At 31.5% G+C, this 16,378-nt stretch overlaps 2 protein-coding genes across 3 annotated transcripts in view; one reads left to right on the top strand and one right to left on the bottom strand.

Annotated features, from left to right (window-relative positions):
• The window catches only part of LOC140447644 (ataxin-3-like), a 29,114-nt gene extending 22,583 nt beyond the window's left edge, over nucleotides 1–6,531 (bottom strand). Inside the window, exon 1 of the mRNA XM_072540408.1 lies at nucleotides 6,425–6,531. The gene's annotated coding sequence lies outside the window, so the exon portion shown is untranslated. The remainder of the gene's footprint in view (nucleotides 1–6,424) is intronic.
• Unr (cold shock domain-containing Unr) overlaps nucleotides 1–16,378 on the top strand; it is an 88,252-nt gene that overhangs the window by 6,843 nt on the left and 65,031 nt on the right. For both annotated transcript variants that reach the window (XM_072540403.1, XM_072540402.1), the window contains exon 2: nucleotides 14,333–14,865. In XM_072540403.1, the coding sequence (XP_072396504.1) occupies nucleotides 14,769–14,865 (97 nt within the window). In that variant the 5' untranslated portion in view covers nucleotides 14,333–14,768. The remainder of the gene's footprint in view (nucleotides 1–14,332; nucleotides 14,866–16,378) is intronic.

Here is a 16,378-nt window from a genome sequence, read left to right as displayed (position 1 = left end):
CTCCTTCACAGCTGACTCACTTGAGGACTCCCTTAGGGGTTCCAGGTCTGCACTATCAGATACTAAAGGTTCTGTGTTAATGCCTGCTTGATGAAGCAAAAACCAACAGGGCTGTTTTTGCTCTTAGGGACACCCAGGCTAAAAACGCAAATGTGACAAGTGTGGAGTTCCTTGGAGTACACCTAGACCCCAAGCTTCAATGGGGTCAACATGTTGACTATCTAAGCAAAAATCTATCAAAGAACTTATATGTGCTCAGAAATCTAGCATCAGGCAATTCACACAAGGTTTTACGAACAGCTTATTATGCCATTTTTCACTCTCATCTGACATATGCAATCTTGGTCTAGGGGCATTTGGCGGGAATGCTAAGAGTCTTTGGTTTGCAACTTAAGGCTATAAGAGTTCTTGCAGGTCTTGGGTTTTAGAACTATTGCAGATTGGCCTATGAGACTTTGGGAATTCTTACTGTGCTTTTATATATATATATATATATATATATATATATATATATATATATATATATATATATATATATATATATATATATATTGTTATGATTGTTTATTTTGACTTTAATCTTAGTTTATTGAGCCAATAAAAAAGAATTATAACTTATTTGTTATCAAAAGTAAAATAATCCTTATATTATCTGTGTTCGATGGATTCAAAAGATTTTCTAGTTGTCTTTTATCGGGATAGAGAAGAAAGGATAAGAATACAAATATATTATATTACAAAGATTTACGTTTCTTTATTTTATATGAACGAATAAAACAATTATTAAATTCTGTCGTTATCTTATCAATCAGCATACAAAAATAAATCAAATTTTTATAATAATAAGATTATAAAGCTACATACATTTATATTCCGTGAAAACCAATTTTACTTAAAATTTTCTTTACTTGAAACAAAAAACAACAAAACTTTAAACTTTTGATTAGCCTAATAAAACCTCAGTTCTTAAATTTGAATGCTAATGACCATGATGTCAAACCGATCCTTCACAGATACAAAATTCAATTGTACAAACACTTACAGCTTATTTTCTTCTTGAGTTGTATGTTGGAACATACCCAGAAAAGTCCAGTCTCCTCAACGATGTGATCTCTCCTCTTTGGCACCTCGGCTCCTTCTTAACGTCTCTGCAAACCTCCTGCAGACTACACAAAAAACACCTGATTCACTTCTCCAAACTCAGCTACTTATTTATGACACCAGGACCTCCTTTTGTCAACTTGATGCCGTAAGAATACTTTCACCTATATTTTATAAAATGCCCACGGTAGATACAAGGACCTCTTTTAATCTACTTGTTATCTCCTTCTGCAAACTATTCACTTCTTTTCGTTACGCCGGTATCCAAACTCACGAACCACACCCTATCTTGAGACAAACGACTGTTTCTGTCAATGACCAAATTATCACTAACCCCTCCGGTCTCCTGATCGGCTCACAAATTCCCATTTTAAAAACGACCGTCCAATCAAAAGCTCAAATTGTGTTTACCATGATTTTGGAAAAGCCTAATTTCGGTTTCAGAGAAAAACTAAATAGCTTACTTTAAAATTGGTTTTGTCAATACATCATTTATACATATTTCAAAAGATTAGAATATGGTCATTTAATACTCGACTATACAAACAATGAAAAGATTAACTTACAGGTAAAATGTCTTCTAATTCTAAACAAAGGTTTTTTGATAATTTTGTTTGAAACGGAAAAAGGTCGTTTGCCAAACAAATTTCTATTCTTATCTACACTAAATCTTATCTTAAATTACTATATACATTTTTGTTTATAATGATATCTTAAAATTTTATTCCGATGGATATTTTTATTTATTTTTCTTTGGTTGGGAAATAAAAAGTATGACAATATATACAATCATAACACTAGGCACATATGTGATCTTGGTCCTGCCTACTGGAGGCTAAAGAGGTGTCAAACTGAATCAGGGTATTGGGCAATTAAATTTTATAACAAATTGCCTGATAACGTAAAAGATTTTCGCAAAACTCAGTTTAAAAATAAAATTGAGGAAATTTTAATTAGAATTTAAGATTTTTTTAATAGAACTATTGTTTCTGCTTTTATTTTGACATGTGTTAGGCTACTGGCAAAATTACATCAATAAATGAATTTGAATTTGAAAATTTATTGTGGAATGGGATTTCATGGAATCCCTCCCAAAACTTAATGGTCGCATTAAAATTGTTTATGACCAATTTGTGTATCGGTTGCTTCAATTTGACAAAATTAAGTAAAATAAATAAAATAAAGAAAAAATAAAATTAATTAAAACTAAATAAAATTAAACAAAATTAAATTAAATGTAATGATAATCCTAATGAAATATAAATAAATGAAACATAAATACAAGATAATACTGAAAATGTAGATGATGAATAAATTCTATATAATAACTACTTTAAGTTTTAAAAATTACGAAAATCAATAAACCCAATTTTTAAAGAAAGAATTAAGATTTTTTAAATTTTAAAAAACTTAAATGTGTGGTTTTATTATAAAAAAAATTAATAATTCAATAATAAGCAGACGTAAAATTGCATTAACCCACAGTAATAACGCTCTATAAAAAGTATTCACTACTGTCGGAACTCCCCAAGTGCCACGCGCCGTTTTTATTTTTTGAAGCGAATACTTCTTATCGCACAGTATGATGTTTTGGAATTGCGCAAAATCCTATTTTGAGTAATTCGAAAAATCGAAACTGGTGTAGCATAAATAGAATTATAAAAAAATTAAATATACTTAATTAAATAAAATTATAAAAAATTTTAAAAATGAAATAAAAATACATACAATTAACTTAAATTATATACAATTAAATAAAATTATAAAAAATATAAAAAAATTAAATTAAACTAAATCAAATTAAGAAAATTAAATTATAAATAAAAATAATATTAAAAATTTAAAAAAATTATTAAAAATTAACAAAAAATATCAAAAATTATTAAAAATTTATAAAAGTAAAAAAAATTATAACAAATTTTGAAAATTACTATAATGATTAAACAAAATTTTTATAGAAAAAAATTAAGATTTTTTTAAATTTTAAAAAACTTAGATGTGTAGTGTAATTGTAAAAAATATTAATAATTCAGTAATAAGCAGACAAAATTTCATTAACTTACATACATATAGCCAAAACACGCTATAAGAAGTATTCACTTCTGTCGGTACTCACCAAGTGCCACGCTCTTTTTTTTTTAAGTGAATGAGTGACTGTAGTCAATTGATTGGATCTCCCGTCACATGAAACGGACAAAATCACTAGTCCTAATATAAAAGGTATAAGTACATACCATGCGCGATTTATGTACAGTTACTACATTTTTAGTTAATTACTTTCAGTCAAATGTAGGTTTTGGGGTAAAAATTAATGATTTCACGCATAAAGGAGGGCGCGCATTAGATCGGACGGCTCGGAACGGTACGATCAGATCGGCAAAGTGTACCACGCACTGACTCGGTCTCCTCAACACCGGCAGTTTCGTATCGGCAACCGTTGGACAGACTTAAATTATTTTAAAAATGAATTCTAGTTCATAATAGTCTGAAGAAGATGTTATTCCCGACCTACTCGAAGATGACGAAAAGTTCTTCAAGTATTTTCGAATGTCTTGTGTTAAATTTTATGAACTGGTCGAGCTATTACCCCTTAGGAAGCAGGAAACAAACTTTCGAAAATCAATATCTCCTGAAGTAAGGCTAGAGGTTACTCTAAAGTAACTACCCTAATTTTCAACTAAAATAAATAGGTAATACATAATTTACAGAAAAAAAAATTTTTTAAATTAAATTATAATTGATAAATATCGGAGTTTTCATTTTCTGGGCTAAAAAGTAACTGTGGAGTAGGTGTTCGTCTTTGGGGTGAAGTATATTGGATTGAGCTTGCCGCTGACTTGTATTATTGTCTCCATTGATTGGACTTAAAAGAGGTGAACAGGATACAGAAGATGATGTTCTATTTGAGTCTACTAAAAGTACTTGAGGATATACTGGATGATTATTTGTAATTTCCTTACTTACAGTTTCCTGCATAGCTTAAAAAAAATTTTGTAAATGATCTGCTTTTCTAGCGACTTTTGGTGCAGCATAAACTTCAAAATAATTTTTCAACACTTGCGCCATTTGATTCGGTGTTTGCCTCAGAGGCTTAGATGTAGAAGCCCTGAATTCTGAAGTTACTGGTGACATAACATTGTTGTCATGAGGAGGATGTTCCGAGGAATTCGTAGAATTCTCAGTATCATGATGTATGGCTGTTTCATCGTCGGAATTATTTGAACAATGCTCTTCTGGCTGGGTCTCTGACAGATTTAACTTCTGTTCTCTTCCTGAGTAAAAGGGGACTATGAAAGACATCATATCTTCATGCTTCCACTTTTTTATTGTGGTACTCCCTTGACTACTGACTGTTTTTAATTGTTTTACAGAAAGCATCTCTAAGCGCTGTCCACCTTTCTTTGCAAGCTGGAACTGTAAAAAGTCTACATTAACTAATTTTATATGTATAATGTATACCTACATTCTTATTCTAAGATTTATAGTGGTGTTTCCATATCATTGGAAGACTGTAATTATTCTTTATTACCAATTAATATATTTTCCTATTTGTAGGTTTTTGGGTTATGGCGATTCAATTTCTACAATTAGCTTTAGTTATTGATTAGGAGAAACAACAGTAAAATAAATAATCTATGATACATGTCAAAAATATGGACTACTCTTGCACTATTGTTATGCCTACCCCGACTTGAACAGTGGCGAAAAATAGAAGGAGGATTCCGTACAAAATGGAACTATCCTAACTGTGTTGGGGCAATAGATGGCAAACGTGGTATTTGAAAAAAAACCCCGAATTCAGGTTCTCTTTTCCACAATTATAAAAAGGAGTTTAGCATCGTTTTACTAGCCGTAGTGGATCCGGAATTCATATTTATCTCTGTAGACGTTGGGTCATTTGGCCAAAATAGTGGGGATATTCCGTTCATCACACCTTGGGAAAAAACTGCTAACAAATGAATTAAATTTACCTACAGATAAAACGTTGTCTCAAACAGATATTGTTTTAACCCATGTAATTGTCGGGGACGAAGCATTCCCCTTATTGCCTAATGTAATGAGACCGTATCCAGAAAGCCAAGTAAGCAATAATGAAGCAATTAGAATATATAATTATCGCCACTGCAGAGCTAGGCGTGTAAGTGAAAACGCATTTGGAATTTTGACGAATTTTTTTTAAGAAGTTTATTTAATATTTCGCCCGACCATCTAGATACAGTTACTTTAGCTTGTACTGCATTGCACAACTTTTTAAGGAACGATTCTTGTGCTTGGCAACCTGGAGAACTTGAGGATGAGGAGGTGCCTAAAGGTCTTGACAATCTGGTTTATATCGGTGGTAATTTTCAGCGGAAAGCTTTTAATATCACAAAAATTTAAACAATATTTTGCATCAAATCCATCCAAGGAAATGTGGCATGGCAACAATTGGATAAATATGTGGTGAAATAAATAAATATGTGGTGAAATAAATAAATATTACTGGAGCTTCCTGTCTTTTTTGCTATCTCATTCCAAGCGTTTTCTTTTCGATTGCTGTCATGATAGTACCTATTTTGGGGATCATATAGTATTACATATTCCCTCACAACTTCTATTAGAAGTTCGTCGGCCATAATAGTGCGTTTATTAAAATTCATTCGTCTACCTTTCTATGCATAAAATACTACTAAAAATAGACAACAACGCCGACAACGGCATCGAACCGTTCGGCAGATTTTGCCCCTCCTAGCGTCCTCTGCCGATACGATCGTACCGGTCCAAGTCGAAAGTTCTTAAGCGGTGCGCGTTGGCTCTTATTTTCATTTTTAGTGTATAGCAAAATCTGCCGATTGCTCTTAGCCGAGCCGACCGTTCTGTGCCGACCTAATGCGAGCCCTCCAAATGTCTAGGCGGCATATAGTATAGTGGCTTAGTGCTGCGTCTGTAATCTAGAGAGTGCCTGCGTTATGCACGAAAATTTAAATATAATAAAAATGAAATTAATAATTGAATGTGGTCATATGCCGATCTAATGCAAGCCCAAGCTGCGTCTGTAATCTAAACAGTTCCTGCGTTATGCACGAAAATTTAAATATAATAAAAATGAAATTAATAATTGAGTGTGATATGTAGTTAAAAATATTTAAATAATAAAAAAATATTTAAGTAAAAAATTAAATATTTTTTCCAAACCCTTGGTTTTAGATAATTTATGGTAAAAAAGTTATTACTTGCATTAAAGCATCGTCTTCAAGTTGAGAAAGGTCAGTTAACCATATAATAGTTCAGATGATACGTAAATCTAATAATAGTATATTACTAGTAATTTATAAACACTTACCCAGGAAATTACTAGCACTCTAAAATACTTATAATATGATAAAAATAAAATGCACCATAATACTTTCTTCTTGGCTCGTTACAAATAAATATGATTATAAACCTTGGCAAACCCCTAACCTACTCTTGATTAAGTTGATAAGCTTCTTATCAATCAGCTAGTTCCCTATCAAGCTTATCTAAATTAAATAAAAATTGGATAATCTTATGCTTATTTATCAGCTTGCATTTATTAATCTAGTGTTACGGATAGGTAAATGTAACATTAGATAATAATGATCCTAAGATAGACTTCGCCGTCATAACGGAAACAAAAACAGATGATACAGTAGGCGGTACAATAGACTAACGCGAAGCTTCATACTATGTTTTCTTTATTTTTAAAATTAAATATATTAGCTATATGTTTAAAAATATTATGTTTGCTCCTAACACAACCTTCTAACGTATTAACAAAGCATACATTGTTTACTTCTGACAGACCTATCAAATTCAGACGACATATTAAATTAATGATAAAATATAAATAAATGTCATTAATTATTAGTAAATTTAATTTAAGATGTTTTAAAATCATAATATATTTATATGAAATTGTAATACGAGAAATGTCATAAAAATTAAACAGATGATTCAATATTGTTATTAATTAGATGGCATTTATGACTTTTAAATTTTGACAATCGTAACGAATCCAATGTCATTGATATATATTCTTGTAATTTTTTAGTTCTCATTTAGTGTCTGCATTTTTTTTTTTTAGTTATTTTCATGCAGTTTTTAATATAAAAAACCTACTTAGAATAAATATATGATGACTAGAAACAAATTGATCAAGAGTAGTGAATCGACATTTTATTATAGAGAAAAAAGTAATACAGCGTCAGTAAAAAGGAATCTTCGCTTCAAAAAGAATCTTCGAGAAAATAAAAAATTGGACGATTACATAATGATATAGTGGGGTAAATAGAATAGAGAATGTCACATTTAAATTTGACGATATAAAAAATATAAGTGCAGATGAATGGAAACATATGTAATCATACTGTCAAAGTAGAAGACAAATATTTAGAAGGCGAAATACAAACTGCAATTGTAGCTTTGGAAACTGCTGCACGACAAATTTATGTTTATTGATATATTTAAAAATACTAGAATTTTGGTTTTGGAAACATTTAGATTTAAACCAAAGATTTTGCGATTATATTAGGACGGTATCATCAGTGTACCTGATATTATCAATGCTGATTCCGCTGTTCGTGATTCCACCTTGGACCTATTCTAATGCTTCTCTGAATCTAGATCCGAAAATAGATTAAATAATAGCGATGACAAGACGCAACCGTGTCGTACTCCTCGTCGGATTCGTATATATTCAGATATTGTGTGCTCTATTTCAATTGTTACTGTTTGGTGCCAATATATGTAGTTCTGATATAATTCGCAGGTATTGTTTATCAATTCCAATTGTTCTCAGAATAAATCTTTCGATGGTTAATGTAATCAAATGTTAGTCGGTAATCAATAAGACATGCACATACAACTACATTCATGTCTCTGCACGTTGTGTTAACACATTTAAAGCAAAAAGAGCTTTTTGTGTTCTCAATCCATTTCCGCATCAAAATTGAGTGTCACTTGTTTGAAACCCACACTTCTTGTTTATTCATGTATGAATGGATGATTCTAAGAAAAATTTTATGGACATGAGTCATCAAGATTAATATTCGACAGTCATCGCTTTGTGAGGATTTTGGTTTTTTTTTTGGTAATGTTACGAATGTTGATTTTAGCTAATCTGATAGTATTTTTACCTGTGTCATATACCTTATTGAATAGTGATGTTTTTAACTCTAGAATTTTACTTTCGTTGTCTGCGTGGATAACTTCTTTGGTTTGCGATAACATTTCAGTACCTTTTTCATTTATTCAATCATCTGAGGATCTGTCCATCTTTCCAGTTTGTCTTCTGTTCCTATAATTCTTTCGTTATTATTTCTTAATATTGTTTCTTGTCTCTTTCTTTCTTTGTCTTCCAGTTTTCTTTAGCTCCTCTGAACTTTTTTCTAGTGATTTTATTGATTCGTTTGTATTCTATTGAGTTTATTTTATGTTTTCGTCTTACGTTTATGAGGTCCATGATCTCTTGCGTTATCCATTCTTGTTTTTCGTGGAACCCGATGTCTTCCTCTTGTATCTTTATTATTTTCCTTTTTCGAGCAGTCTATGTTACTTTAACGTCTGTCTGTATTAAGTTCTCATCGTTTCTATTTCGGTCTCTACTTTGATATTTATTTCTTTTTTCCTTTCAGCCTTTTTCTTGTGGATGCCAATTACTCTTGTCACGTTTTTTCTTTTAACAAATATTTAGTCTAGAATCCAATATAACTAGATCGTGATCGCTATGAATGTCAGCTACAGTGTATGTTTCAGTAGTTTTTGTGTACTTCTTAAAATTGTGATCGAGCAAAATGAAGTCAATTTGATTTTTCAATTCTATTTTCTCTGTCTGCAAGTGATTTCCAAGTGCATAGCATTCTAGAATGTTGTTTGAAGAAGGTGTTGACTATTAACAGGTTATTTTCTATGCATAATTGTACAAGTCTATCTTCCCTATTGTTTCAGCACCACGACCAATTTTGGCCTTAAAATCAACTATTATCATCGTTATCTCACCCCTTTTTATCAGTCGCATTATTTCATCTATGTTGTAAAATTTTTTGATTTTTTACTCAGACTTGCAACTTGTTGGAGCATAATATTTAAGTTTCTATGAGTTGTTCTTAATTTCAACATTACTACTTGATCATTTTAAGAGAAGAAGTATGTGACTGTCTGCGCAATTAGATATTAATGACGATCTGCGCAAAACAGATATTATTGGGGATATTAATTCATTGATAGTTAATTTAGATGACGACTCTAGTGATAACAGTGAATTAGTGCATATACAATACATGTATTCTACCAGTTAGGTGTGATATATGGCATGGATATCATGATACCTAATAGATGTGTTTTATGGGATGGAAATCCGGAAGCCTACTGTTGTGAATCGTCTCTTGTCTACAACATGAGTAGTGAGCCAAAGGTTGTAACTGGCTGAATATGAAGATTTGAAGTCTCGACGAAGAATCCTTCCTCGAAACAGTTTATAGGTTGAATTGGTAGTAAAGTTTGATAAGTTTTAACTCTAATTTATTTTTCTGCTATGTACGAAAAGAGTTTTACGTATTACGCGTATAAATTGCAAAACGACCGAGAATTTACATGTTACGACGTTACATGTTTGTTGGCGAGAGAGTGTCTCGTTTGAGTCGTGAACATATAATTCTTTTTGGGGCGTAGTGCCCGTGGTGAGGTGCGGTTATAGAATGCCAAAATGCCGCTCCAATCCAACAATTTACATGAAGAAAGCAAACCGTCAAATTCAATGGTTTACAACGAACTTTCATACAGTGTGTTATTTCTTGACATAAACTTGCCATATATTTACGAAGAAAATGCATAAATAAAACAATAATCTGAAAGATTTATTACCCTTTAAATAAGAATAATTCCTAATACATTAATACCTGTTTTTCTAAAGAATTTACAAAGCGGGTCCGATATGAGGAAGAAATATTTTATGACCAGGTAATCTTGTAAAGACGAAACCTTTCGACCGATTTTTATATATCGGTGGCAAACATGATATCGAAGCGTGTTTTAAATTATTGATTGTAACAGAAGGAATAAAGGATTCTTGATGGTATGTTAAGACAAACACCTACTAAGAGATTAGGACCACTAGAGGGTTGCTAAATCAACTGGAAATTATGAGAACATACATGAAATGTGGACATAACAAAGGAGAAAATTGTGAAAAGTGTAATCGGTATAACCACGAACGCCAAGACACAAGGAGATTGGATAACATCAAAGCAACGATGGGTAGTAATTGGCACTGAAAATTTAAAGCGGAGCCCTATATCCAAGGGTAGTATTTTCAATAAAAATTGTGGTTTATTCACAGTAAATATACTAGATAACATAAAAATGTCACAAGAAAATAGTTTCAGAACCATATTATTCAAAAGGAGTTTATTTTAATATGATTTATTGTGAAAACCCATAGTGTAGAAAATACCTATTTGGCATATTTAAGAAAATAAAATTGTATACAGTACAAGTACACAATTACAAGTACAGTAAACATTATCAATTAGCCCCTTCAAAGCAAACCTTACGATGACGAAGATTATTATTTTGAATCAACCTCGTAGTGGAAGTTTATGTACGTCCACTTCCTTCTATTGTGGATTCAACATTGGTACATTCGTTCGAACTAATTGGTTTGGCTTTTCTCCTTGCACACTTTCCATTGTCAAAAAATAAAGAAATAATTTCCACTCGTTCTTCGATAGAATAGACCATTTCGAAAAATATTAAAAATATTCATTTAATGTCGCTTTTAAACGCTACCAAAAACTGTTCAAATAACTAAATTGTTTGCAAATTTCTTTCAATGTAGTTTTTGGCGTGAAGGCAAATTTTTAACATGAGCATTACGTTTGGTTTTTAAGAGGTGTAATACTTTAAATAAATTGATACTTTTTGACAAGAATAGACTTAACATGAAAGAAAAATGTGATGCCTAAATTCTCCAGCGAAATACCTGTCTAATGATGGTCTATTCCCTATTTAAAAATTAAGGGTAATGATACTGGAAGGGAAGGGGTTGACAAATGACAGATGTCTACATCGTTAAAAGATGAACCATTTAGAATAAAATCGACCTGTTCAGCCTTTTCACAAAATCCAATGAATATTGCCAAATATCAGGGTAGACTATTTTGAGTGGTCAACCCAGTATATAGTTGTGAGAGATTGAATCATTAATTATGATTTGATGTTTAAGACAATTGGATTGATTACATGTAAACCATAACATCAATAATTTCAAGGCAATGCGACCTAACTTTAATCTGGTTTTTTTAATAGTTACTATTATAAAATCAATATAACAAACAAATATTACATTATAATCCTAACGTCTATTTAAAGACACAAAAATATAGGTTATTACTTTTAATATAAAATGACTTTCTAACTCAGATTATTTTATATAGTTGTAATTTTAATTGATGAATTGTTTGTACATGTGAGTCCCTTTTCTGTTGGTTAAATGAGTCCCTATAAATTGGTTTTATTATACTTCTAACTTTACAATTTATAGCCTATCGTCACTTCCCCGATAAGGTTACTTAATCACTAAAAATAAGATGTTACAGTTTACAAATTATGCCAATATAGGGTGGGCGGGTGCTGGGTGGGTATTAGGGTGGAGTCGAAGAAGCATCATGGTGGAGTGATAGGATATAATCGAGGGTTGTTAAAGTTGGCCAATCTGTTAATTACGAATGTTATTAATATACAACTTCTTAATATATATATATATATAATTTTTCTATTTAATATAAATAATGATTCTATTTTAAGGCTTCCTCCGTGTTATTGCTGTATCTCCCCCTTCCTATCTCTCTTTTGCTCTCTCCTCCTGTCTCCATTCTTGAGACCATCTTAACGGCCAGATAAGTCGATATAAATTTCTTAAAAATCCGATGAACAGTTCTGCTCCGTTCATTTATTTTAAATGTAGCCAATTTTTAAAATTTTTAATGAATATTGCTTCTCGTTGTCAGCGGCAACTAATACAGGCTCGGACCAGATTTACTATTTTGGTATTGAAGTGTTGTATTAGTGTAACCCAGGTTAGTGGTTGAAGATATTGTAAAAAAACGTGGCGAGTAAAGTTGGAGGAGCTTGTGATCGAAGTGTATTTACGGTGATTAAGGAATATAAAACTAATCATCAGTTCGCTGGACCAAAAACGCAATTAGAAGACAGGTTGATAATTTTTTATGAGAAACGAAATACCTACCATGGATACGGTTTTAAAGGAGGTGAACGATAACTGATTTGCCAAATTCTATGACAACCAGATTTTATAGAATATTTAAAAAACTTAATTTTCAATATCAACTCGCGGAAAGCCTTTTATTAGACAGAGACGACATTGTGGTGTGGCGACGAGGACTTTATTATCTGTCAAATCATATCTGCTTATCTGGCAAATCATCTAACCAAGCTTTTTTGGATGTATAACCAACTGTATTAAAAATCGTTTCAAGTAATTTATTACATTCTACATATTTCAAATCTTAAAATTTACAAATACTTTAAATTTTTAGGAAAAGGGGAAAAGGTAAAAGACTTTCATATTTGTCACATTAGCAACGAGAATGGGTTTATTCCAAATGACCTTTGGACATATGGGTCAAATAAGTCTGGTGATTACCATGAATAGATGGTCAGATCCAGCTTCAGAGACAGCTCAATGTTTTGAAAATTGGTGAAAATTTCCAATGTCTAACAAATATTAGAACACAAATATATCATTGTTCTTGACATAGCACCGTACCATTCTCGTAAAATAGATAAAATACCAACAATTGCATCTAAAAAAAAACAATATCCAGAATTGGCCCTGTTCCAAAAATATAAAAATTGATGAACATATGCTTAAAGTATAGCTTCTTTTAATCGTAAAAAACATAAAATGGCAAAAACCCAGAATAAACTGGTATTGAGACTTCCTCCGTATCACTGTGAGTTAAACCCCATGGAACCTACTGGGCAAATATTAAAAATTATAGTACAGGAAAAAACACTACCTTAAAATTTATATACATATATATATACACCAGAAATATGGAAGAACTGCTTTTTACATGTTCAAGAAAAAGTAGAAAAGGAAATTTGGCGGTTGGATAATATAATTGAAACACATGTTGAACCACTTGTTATAAATGTTGACGATAGTGACATATTATCCAGTTTATCAGAATAATGTTTAAAAGTAGCCGAGGTCTCGATATCTGCCATATATTTACGCCGAACTCAAACGAATTGTGAACCACTTTGTATTTTTATTCGAAAAACTAACCGTTTTGCAATATTTTACCTTTTTGGAATCATACAAACAACTATAACAAAAAAACACCCTGTATATAAAATTTTTTTGCCGTTTTTGAGATAAAAAATAATTTCTTGGTTTTTCGCCCTGTACAAATGGTTTCTATTGTCCGCTATCAACTAAAAACGACCAGGTTTTTTGTCTCGCATTTTTCTGGCCAAACTAAAAGATAATCCTAAATGCGGTCCTGTTAGAAGCCTACACCTGATAATGTTTACGTGTCCTGCATAGCTTATTGAATTTTAGTATAGCTTTATATGATTGAGCAACATTTATTAGTATTGTAATCGCTGTGCCTGTTGTCAAAAACCAGTGGACAAGACAGAATTTACTGATTCCACGGCTGGCTACCTAGCTACACTTCAAAGTGAATAATATACTAGGTTCATGATTTGAGCCACCCTCCAGCCAACACTTTTCAAACGCAGAAGTATAAAATTAAAAGTGGAAGAAATAGTCTCGTGGCTCGGTGACGCACATTCATTGATCCCTACCAGAAGACATTAAGACGTTATGAAACAGGAACATATCAAATCAATCTACAATCTACAATCTTGTAGTGAAAATTAAATGTGTAATAATAACAGTGTTTATTACTTATAAAATACTTTTTCGTTGTTGGTCCTTTATGGATCCATATTTCAACAACATAGGGAGAAATAATGAGAAGCCTTAGGCTTTTCTCATTTTTCATCCCATTTTGAGATTTAAATCGTATGTTTTAACTAGTTTTGATACAGAAGAATGTTCTTTATCTTTGCATTTGATTTAGAAATAGAAATTCAGCATTTTTATCTAGATTACTACGAGGAATTTAGTTTTGATTGAATTTATTATTATTGAAGGATATAATATTTAAACAAGATTTATAATTCTTTTTATTTTTTTCAGCTTGTGTAACTAAGAACCTCAAAATTTAGAATAGAAAATTTGAAGTAACAAGTATCTAGCGCAACTACGGGCCTTGCAAAAATTATGAGCATTACAGCACAATACGCACCCAGCACGCATTGAAGACATCTGAGGATTTTTATTTAATTTTTCATACGTTTCATACAAAATTTGAGTGACTGTGAGTTGTTATTTATTTTATATATCATTGGATTGTCTTTTCACTTGATATATTGTGAACTTGTTGGTAATTAAGTATAATTATTGTATACTGTGAACGAAATAATTTTGAAGTGGGTAATATTTTGATTCGGCTGCCATAATTGACTTTAGGGTGTATTTATTAAATAAATACCGATTTTAACCGTTCTGTGATATTCACTACACTTAAGAAGCGATAAAGTGCGAAAAATAAGGAAAAATCATTGTACCAAATATGTCCACGAATCCTCAGTGGAAGACGTTCCAGCCGCCCCCTGACACTCTCACTCAGGATACAAGCATCATGGATTTTAAATCAATGACCAGTACCGGTAAGATTGTGCTTCTTTATTTTTATGTGATTTCTTGCATTTATTGAGTTTTTTTATAGTTATAAATATAAGGCAACTCACGTTAAGCACCAAAGCATAGACAGTGTACCAAGCTGTAATACATAAACCGCACCAAATCACACACTCTGTAATTTATAAACAATATATTGCAACAAATATTACATATGATATTCTATTACATTTACTTCTTAAAAGTACTTGCAATGGGCATCAAAAAAACACTATAAACGTAGTTGGGGGCAGCCTGGACAACCTGTATGTACCTTTTTTTTTTTCACTGAAATATTCTTCTAATATTCGACGAAGTTCATCATCTGTTAATACTTCTTTGTGCATTTTACGGAACTATGAATACTTTCCTACTGCAGGAAATAAATAAAATTGTTGCACACGATGATACCACAGTAAAATAAAAATGTCACAAAGATCCTAACATACAAAAACTAGAGGCAGGTTTAACTAAACTAAGACAGATTTCCGTTTTCTGTAAACTAGATCCTTCTAATTTATCATAATATTCTCAGGTATGATACCATAAATCATATTTACCATACAGAAACTGCATCCCTCACGTGGCAACAGTCGCTTAAACACGATAATATATTGTGTCCAAATCGGTACGATTGTCTGTAGGAAAAACATGCTGTCCACCAGTTTCGTGCAAATGGGGCTTAACGTGTTAATGAAATGAAAACTACATATTTTTTAGTTTTGCTATCTATCAAAATAGAAACAGCATAAACATTTCTAAAATTAGTTCAATAATATTAATCGAGTGAAAACTACTATATTTTCAGAGAATTAACCACAAATATAATTAGAAATATTTTATTTTTTACATTTCAACTTTTAGCTCAGAAATCGTTTTTTCGGTCTTTTTTAAGTACAACATAAGATGCCATATGAAAATAATTTTAGGGTCATATTACTCCAGTGAATCTTGCAAACCAAAGGATCTAGAATTTTTTCATTTTTGAAACAGTCTGCATAATTTTAAATATTTTTGCAATACACTTTAAGCTTCTCAATATATTTCCCTGTGTTCACTGTATAACATTTCGAAGAAAATGGGACTGGTTTTTAGTTTCGGGAATGTAGTGGAATGCACGTTTTATCGGCGTTTAAGAAACGTCGTAAAAAATAAAGGTTTCACTATTAGCACTCATACGACCACGCTGAAATCAATGACGGCACTACTTATCTGGAAATTGGGCGTGAGACATTTTTACCAAACCCAATCCTTTCTTTAAACTTCATCAAAATTTTTATAAAGTAAAGCACCTATCGTATAAGGAGTTTTAAAGAAATTTTCCAGGATAAATGCTTGTTTTGCTAATATATGCTCGCCCCATGTCACTAAAAATTTTACATTCATAGAGCACACAGATCGCTGTTTCTTCCTTCATTTCGTATTTCCTGTATCATGGTTTTTTAGGCAAATGCTGACAAGTGTTTCCTCAGTTAACAGTAGGTATCTAGCCACGTATATTAT

This window comes from Diabrotica undecimpunctata, chromosome 8 (assembly GCF_040954645.1).
Source record: "Diabrotica undecimpunctata isolate CICGRU chromosome 8, icDiaUnde3, whole genome shotgun sequence".
NCBI classification, from domain to species: domain Eukaryota; kingdom Metazoa; phylum Arthropoda; class Insecta; order Coleoptera; family Chrysomelidae; genus Diabrotica; species Diabrotica undecimpunctata.
The sequence above is the reverse complement of the archived record's forward strand: the minus strand, read 5'-3'. Positions and strand labels throughout refer to the sequence as shown.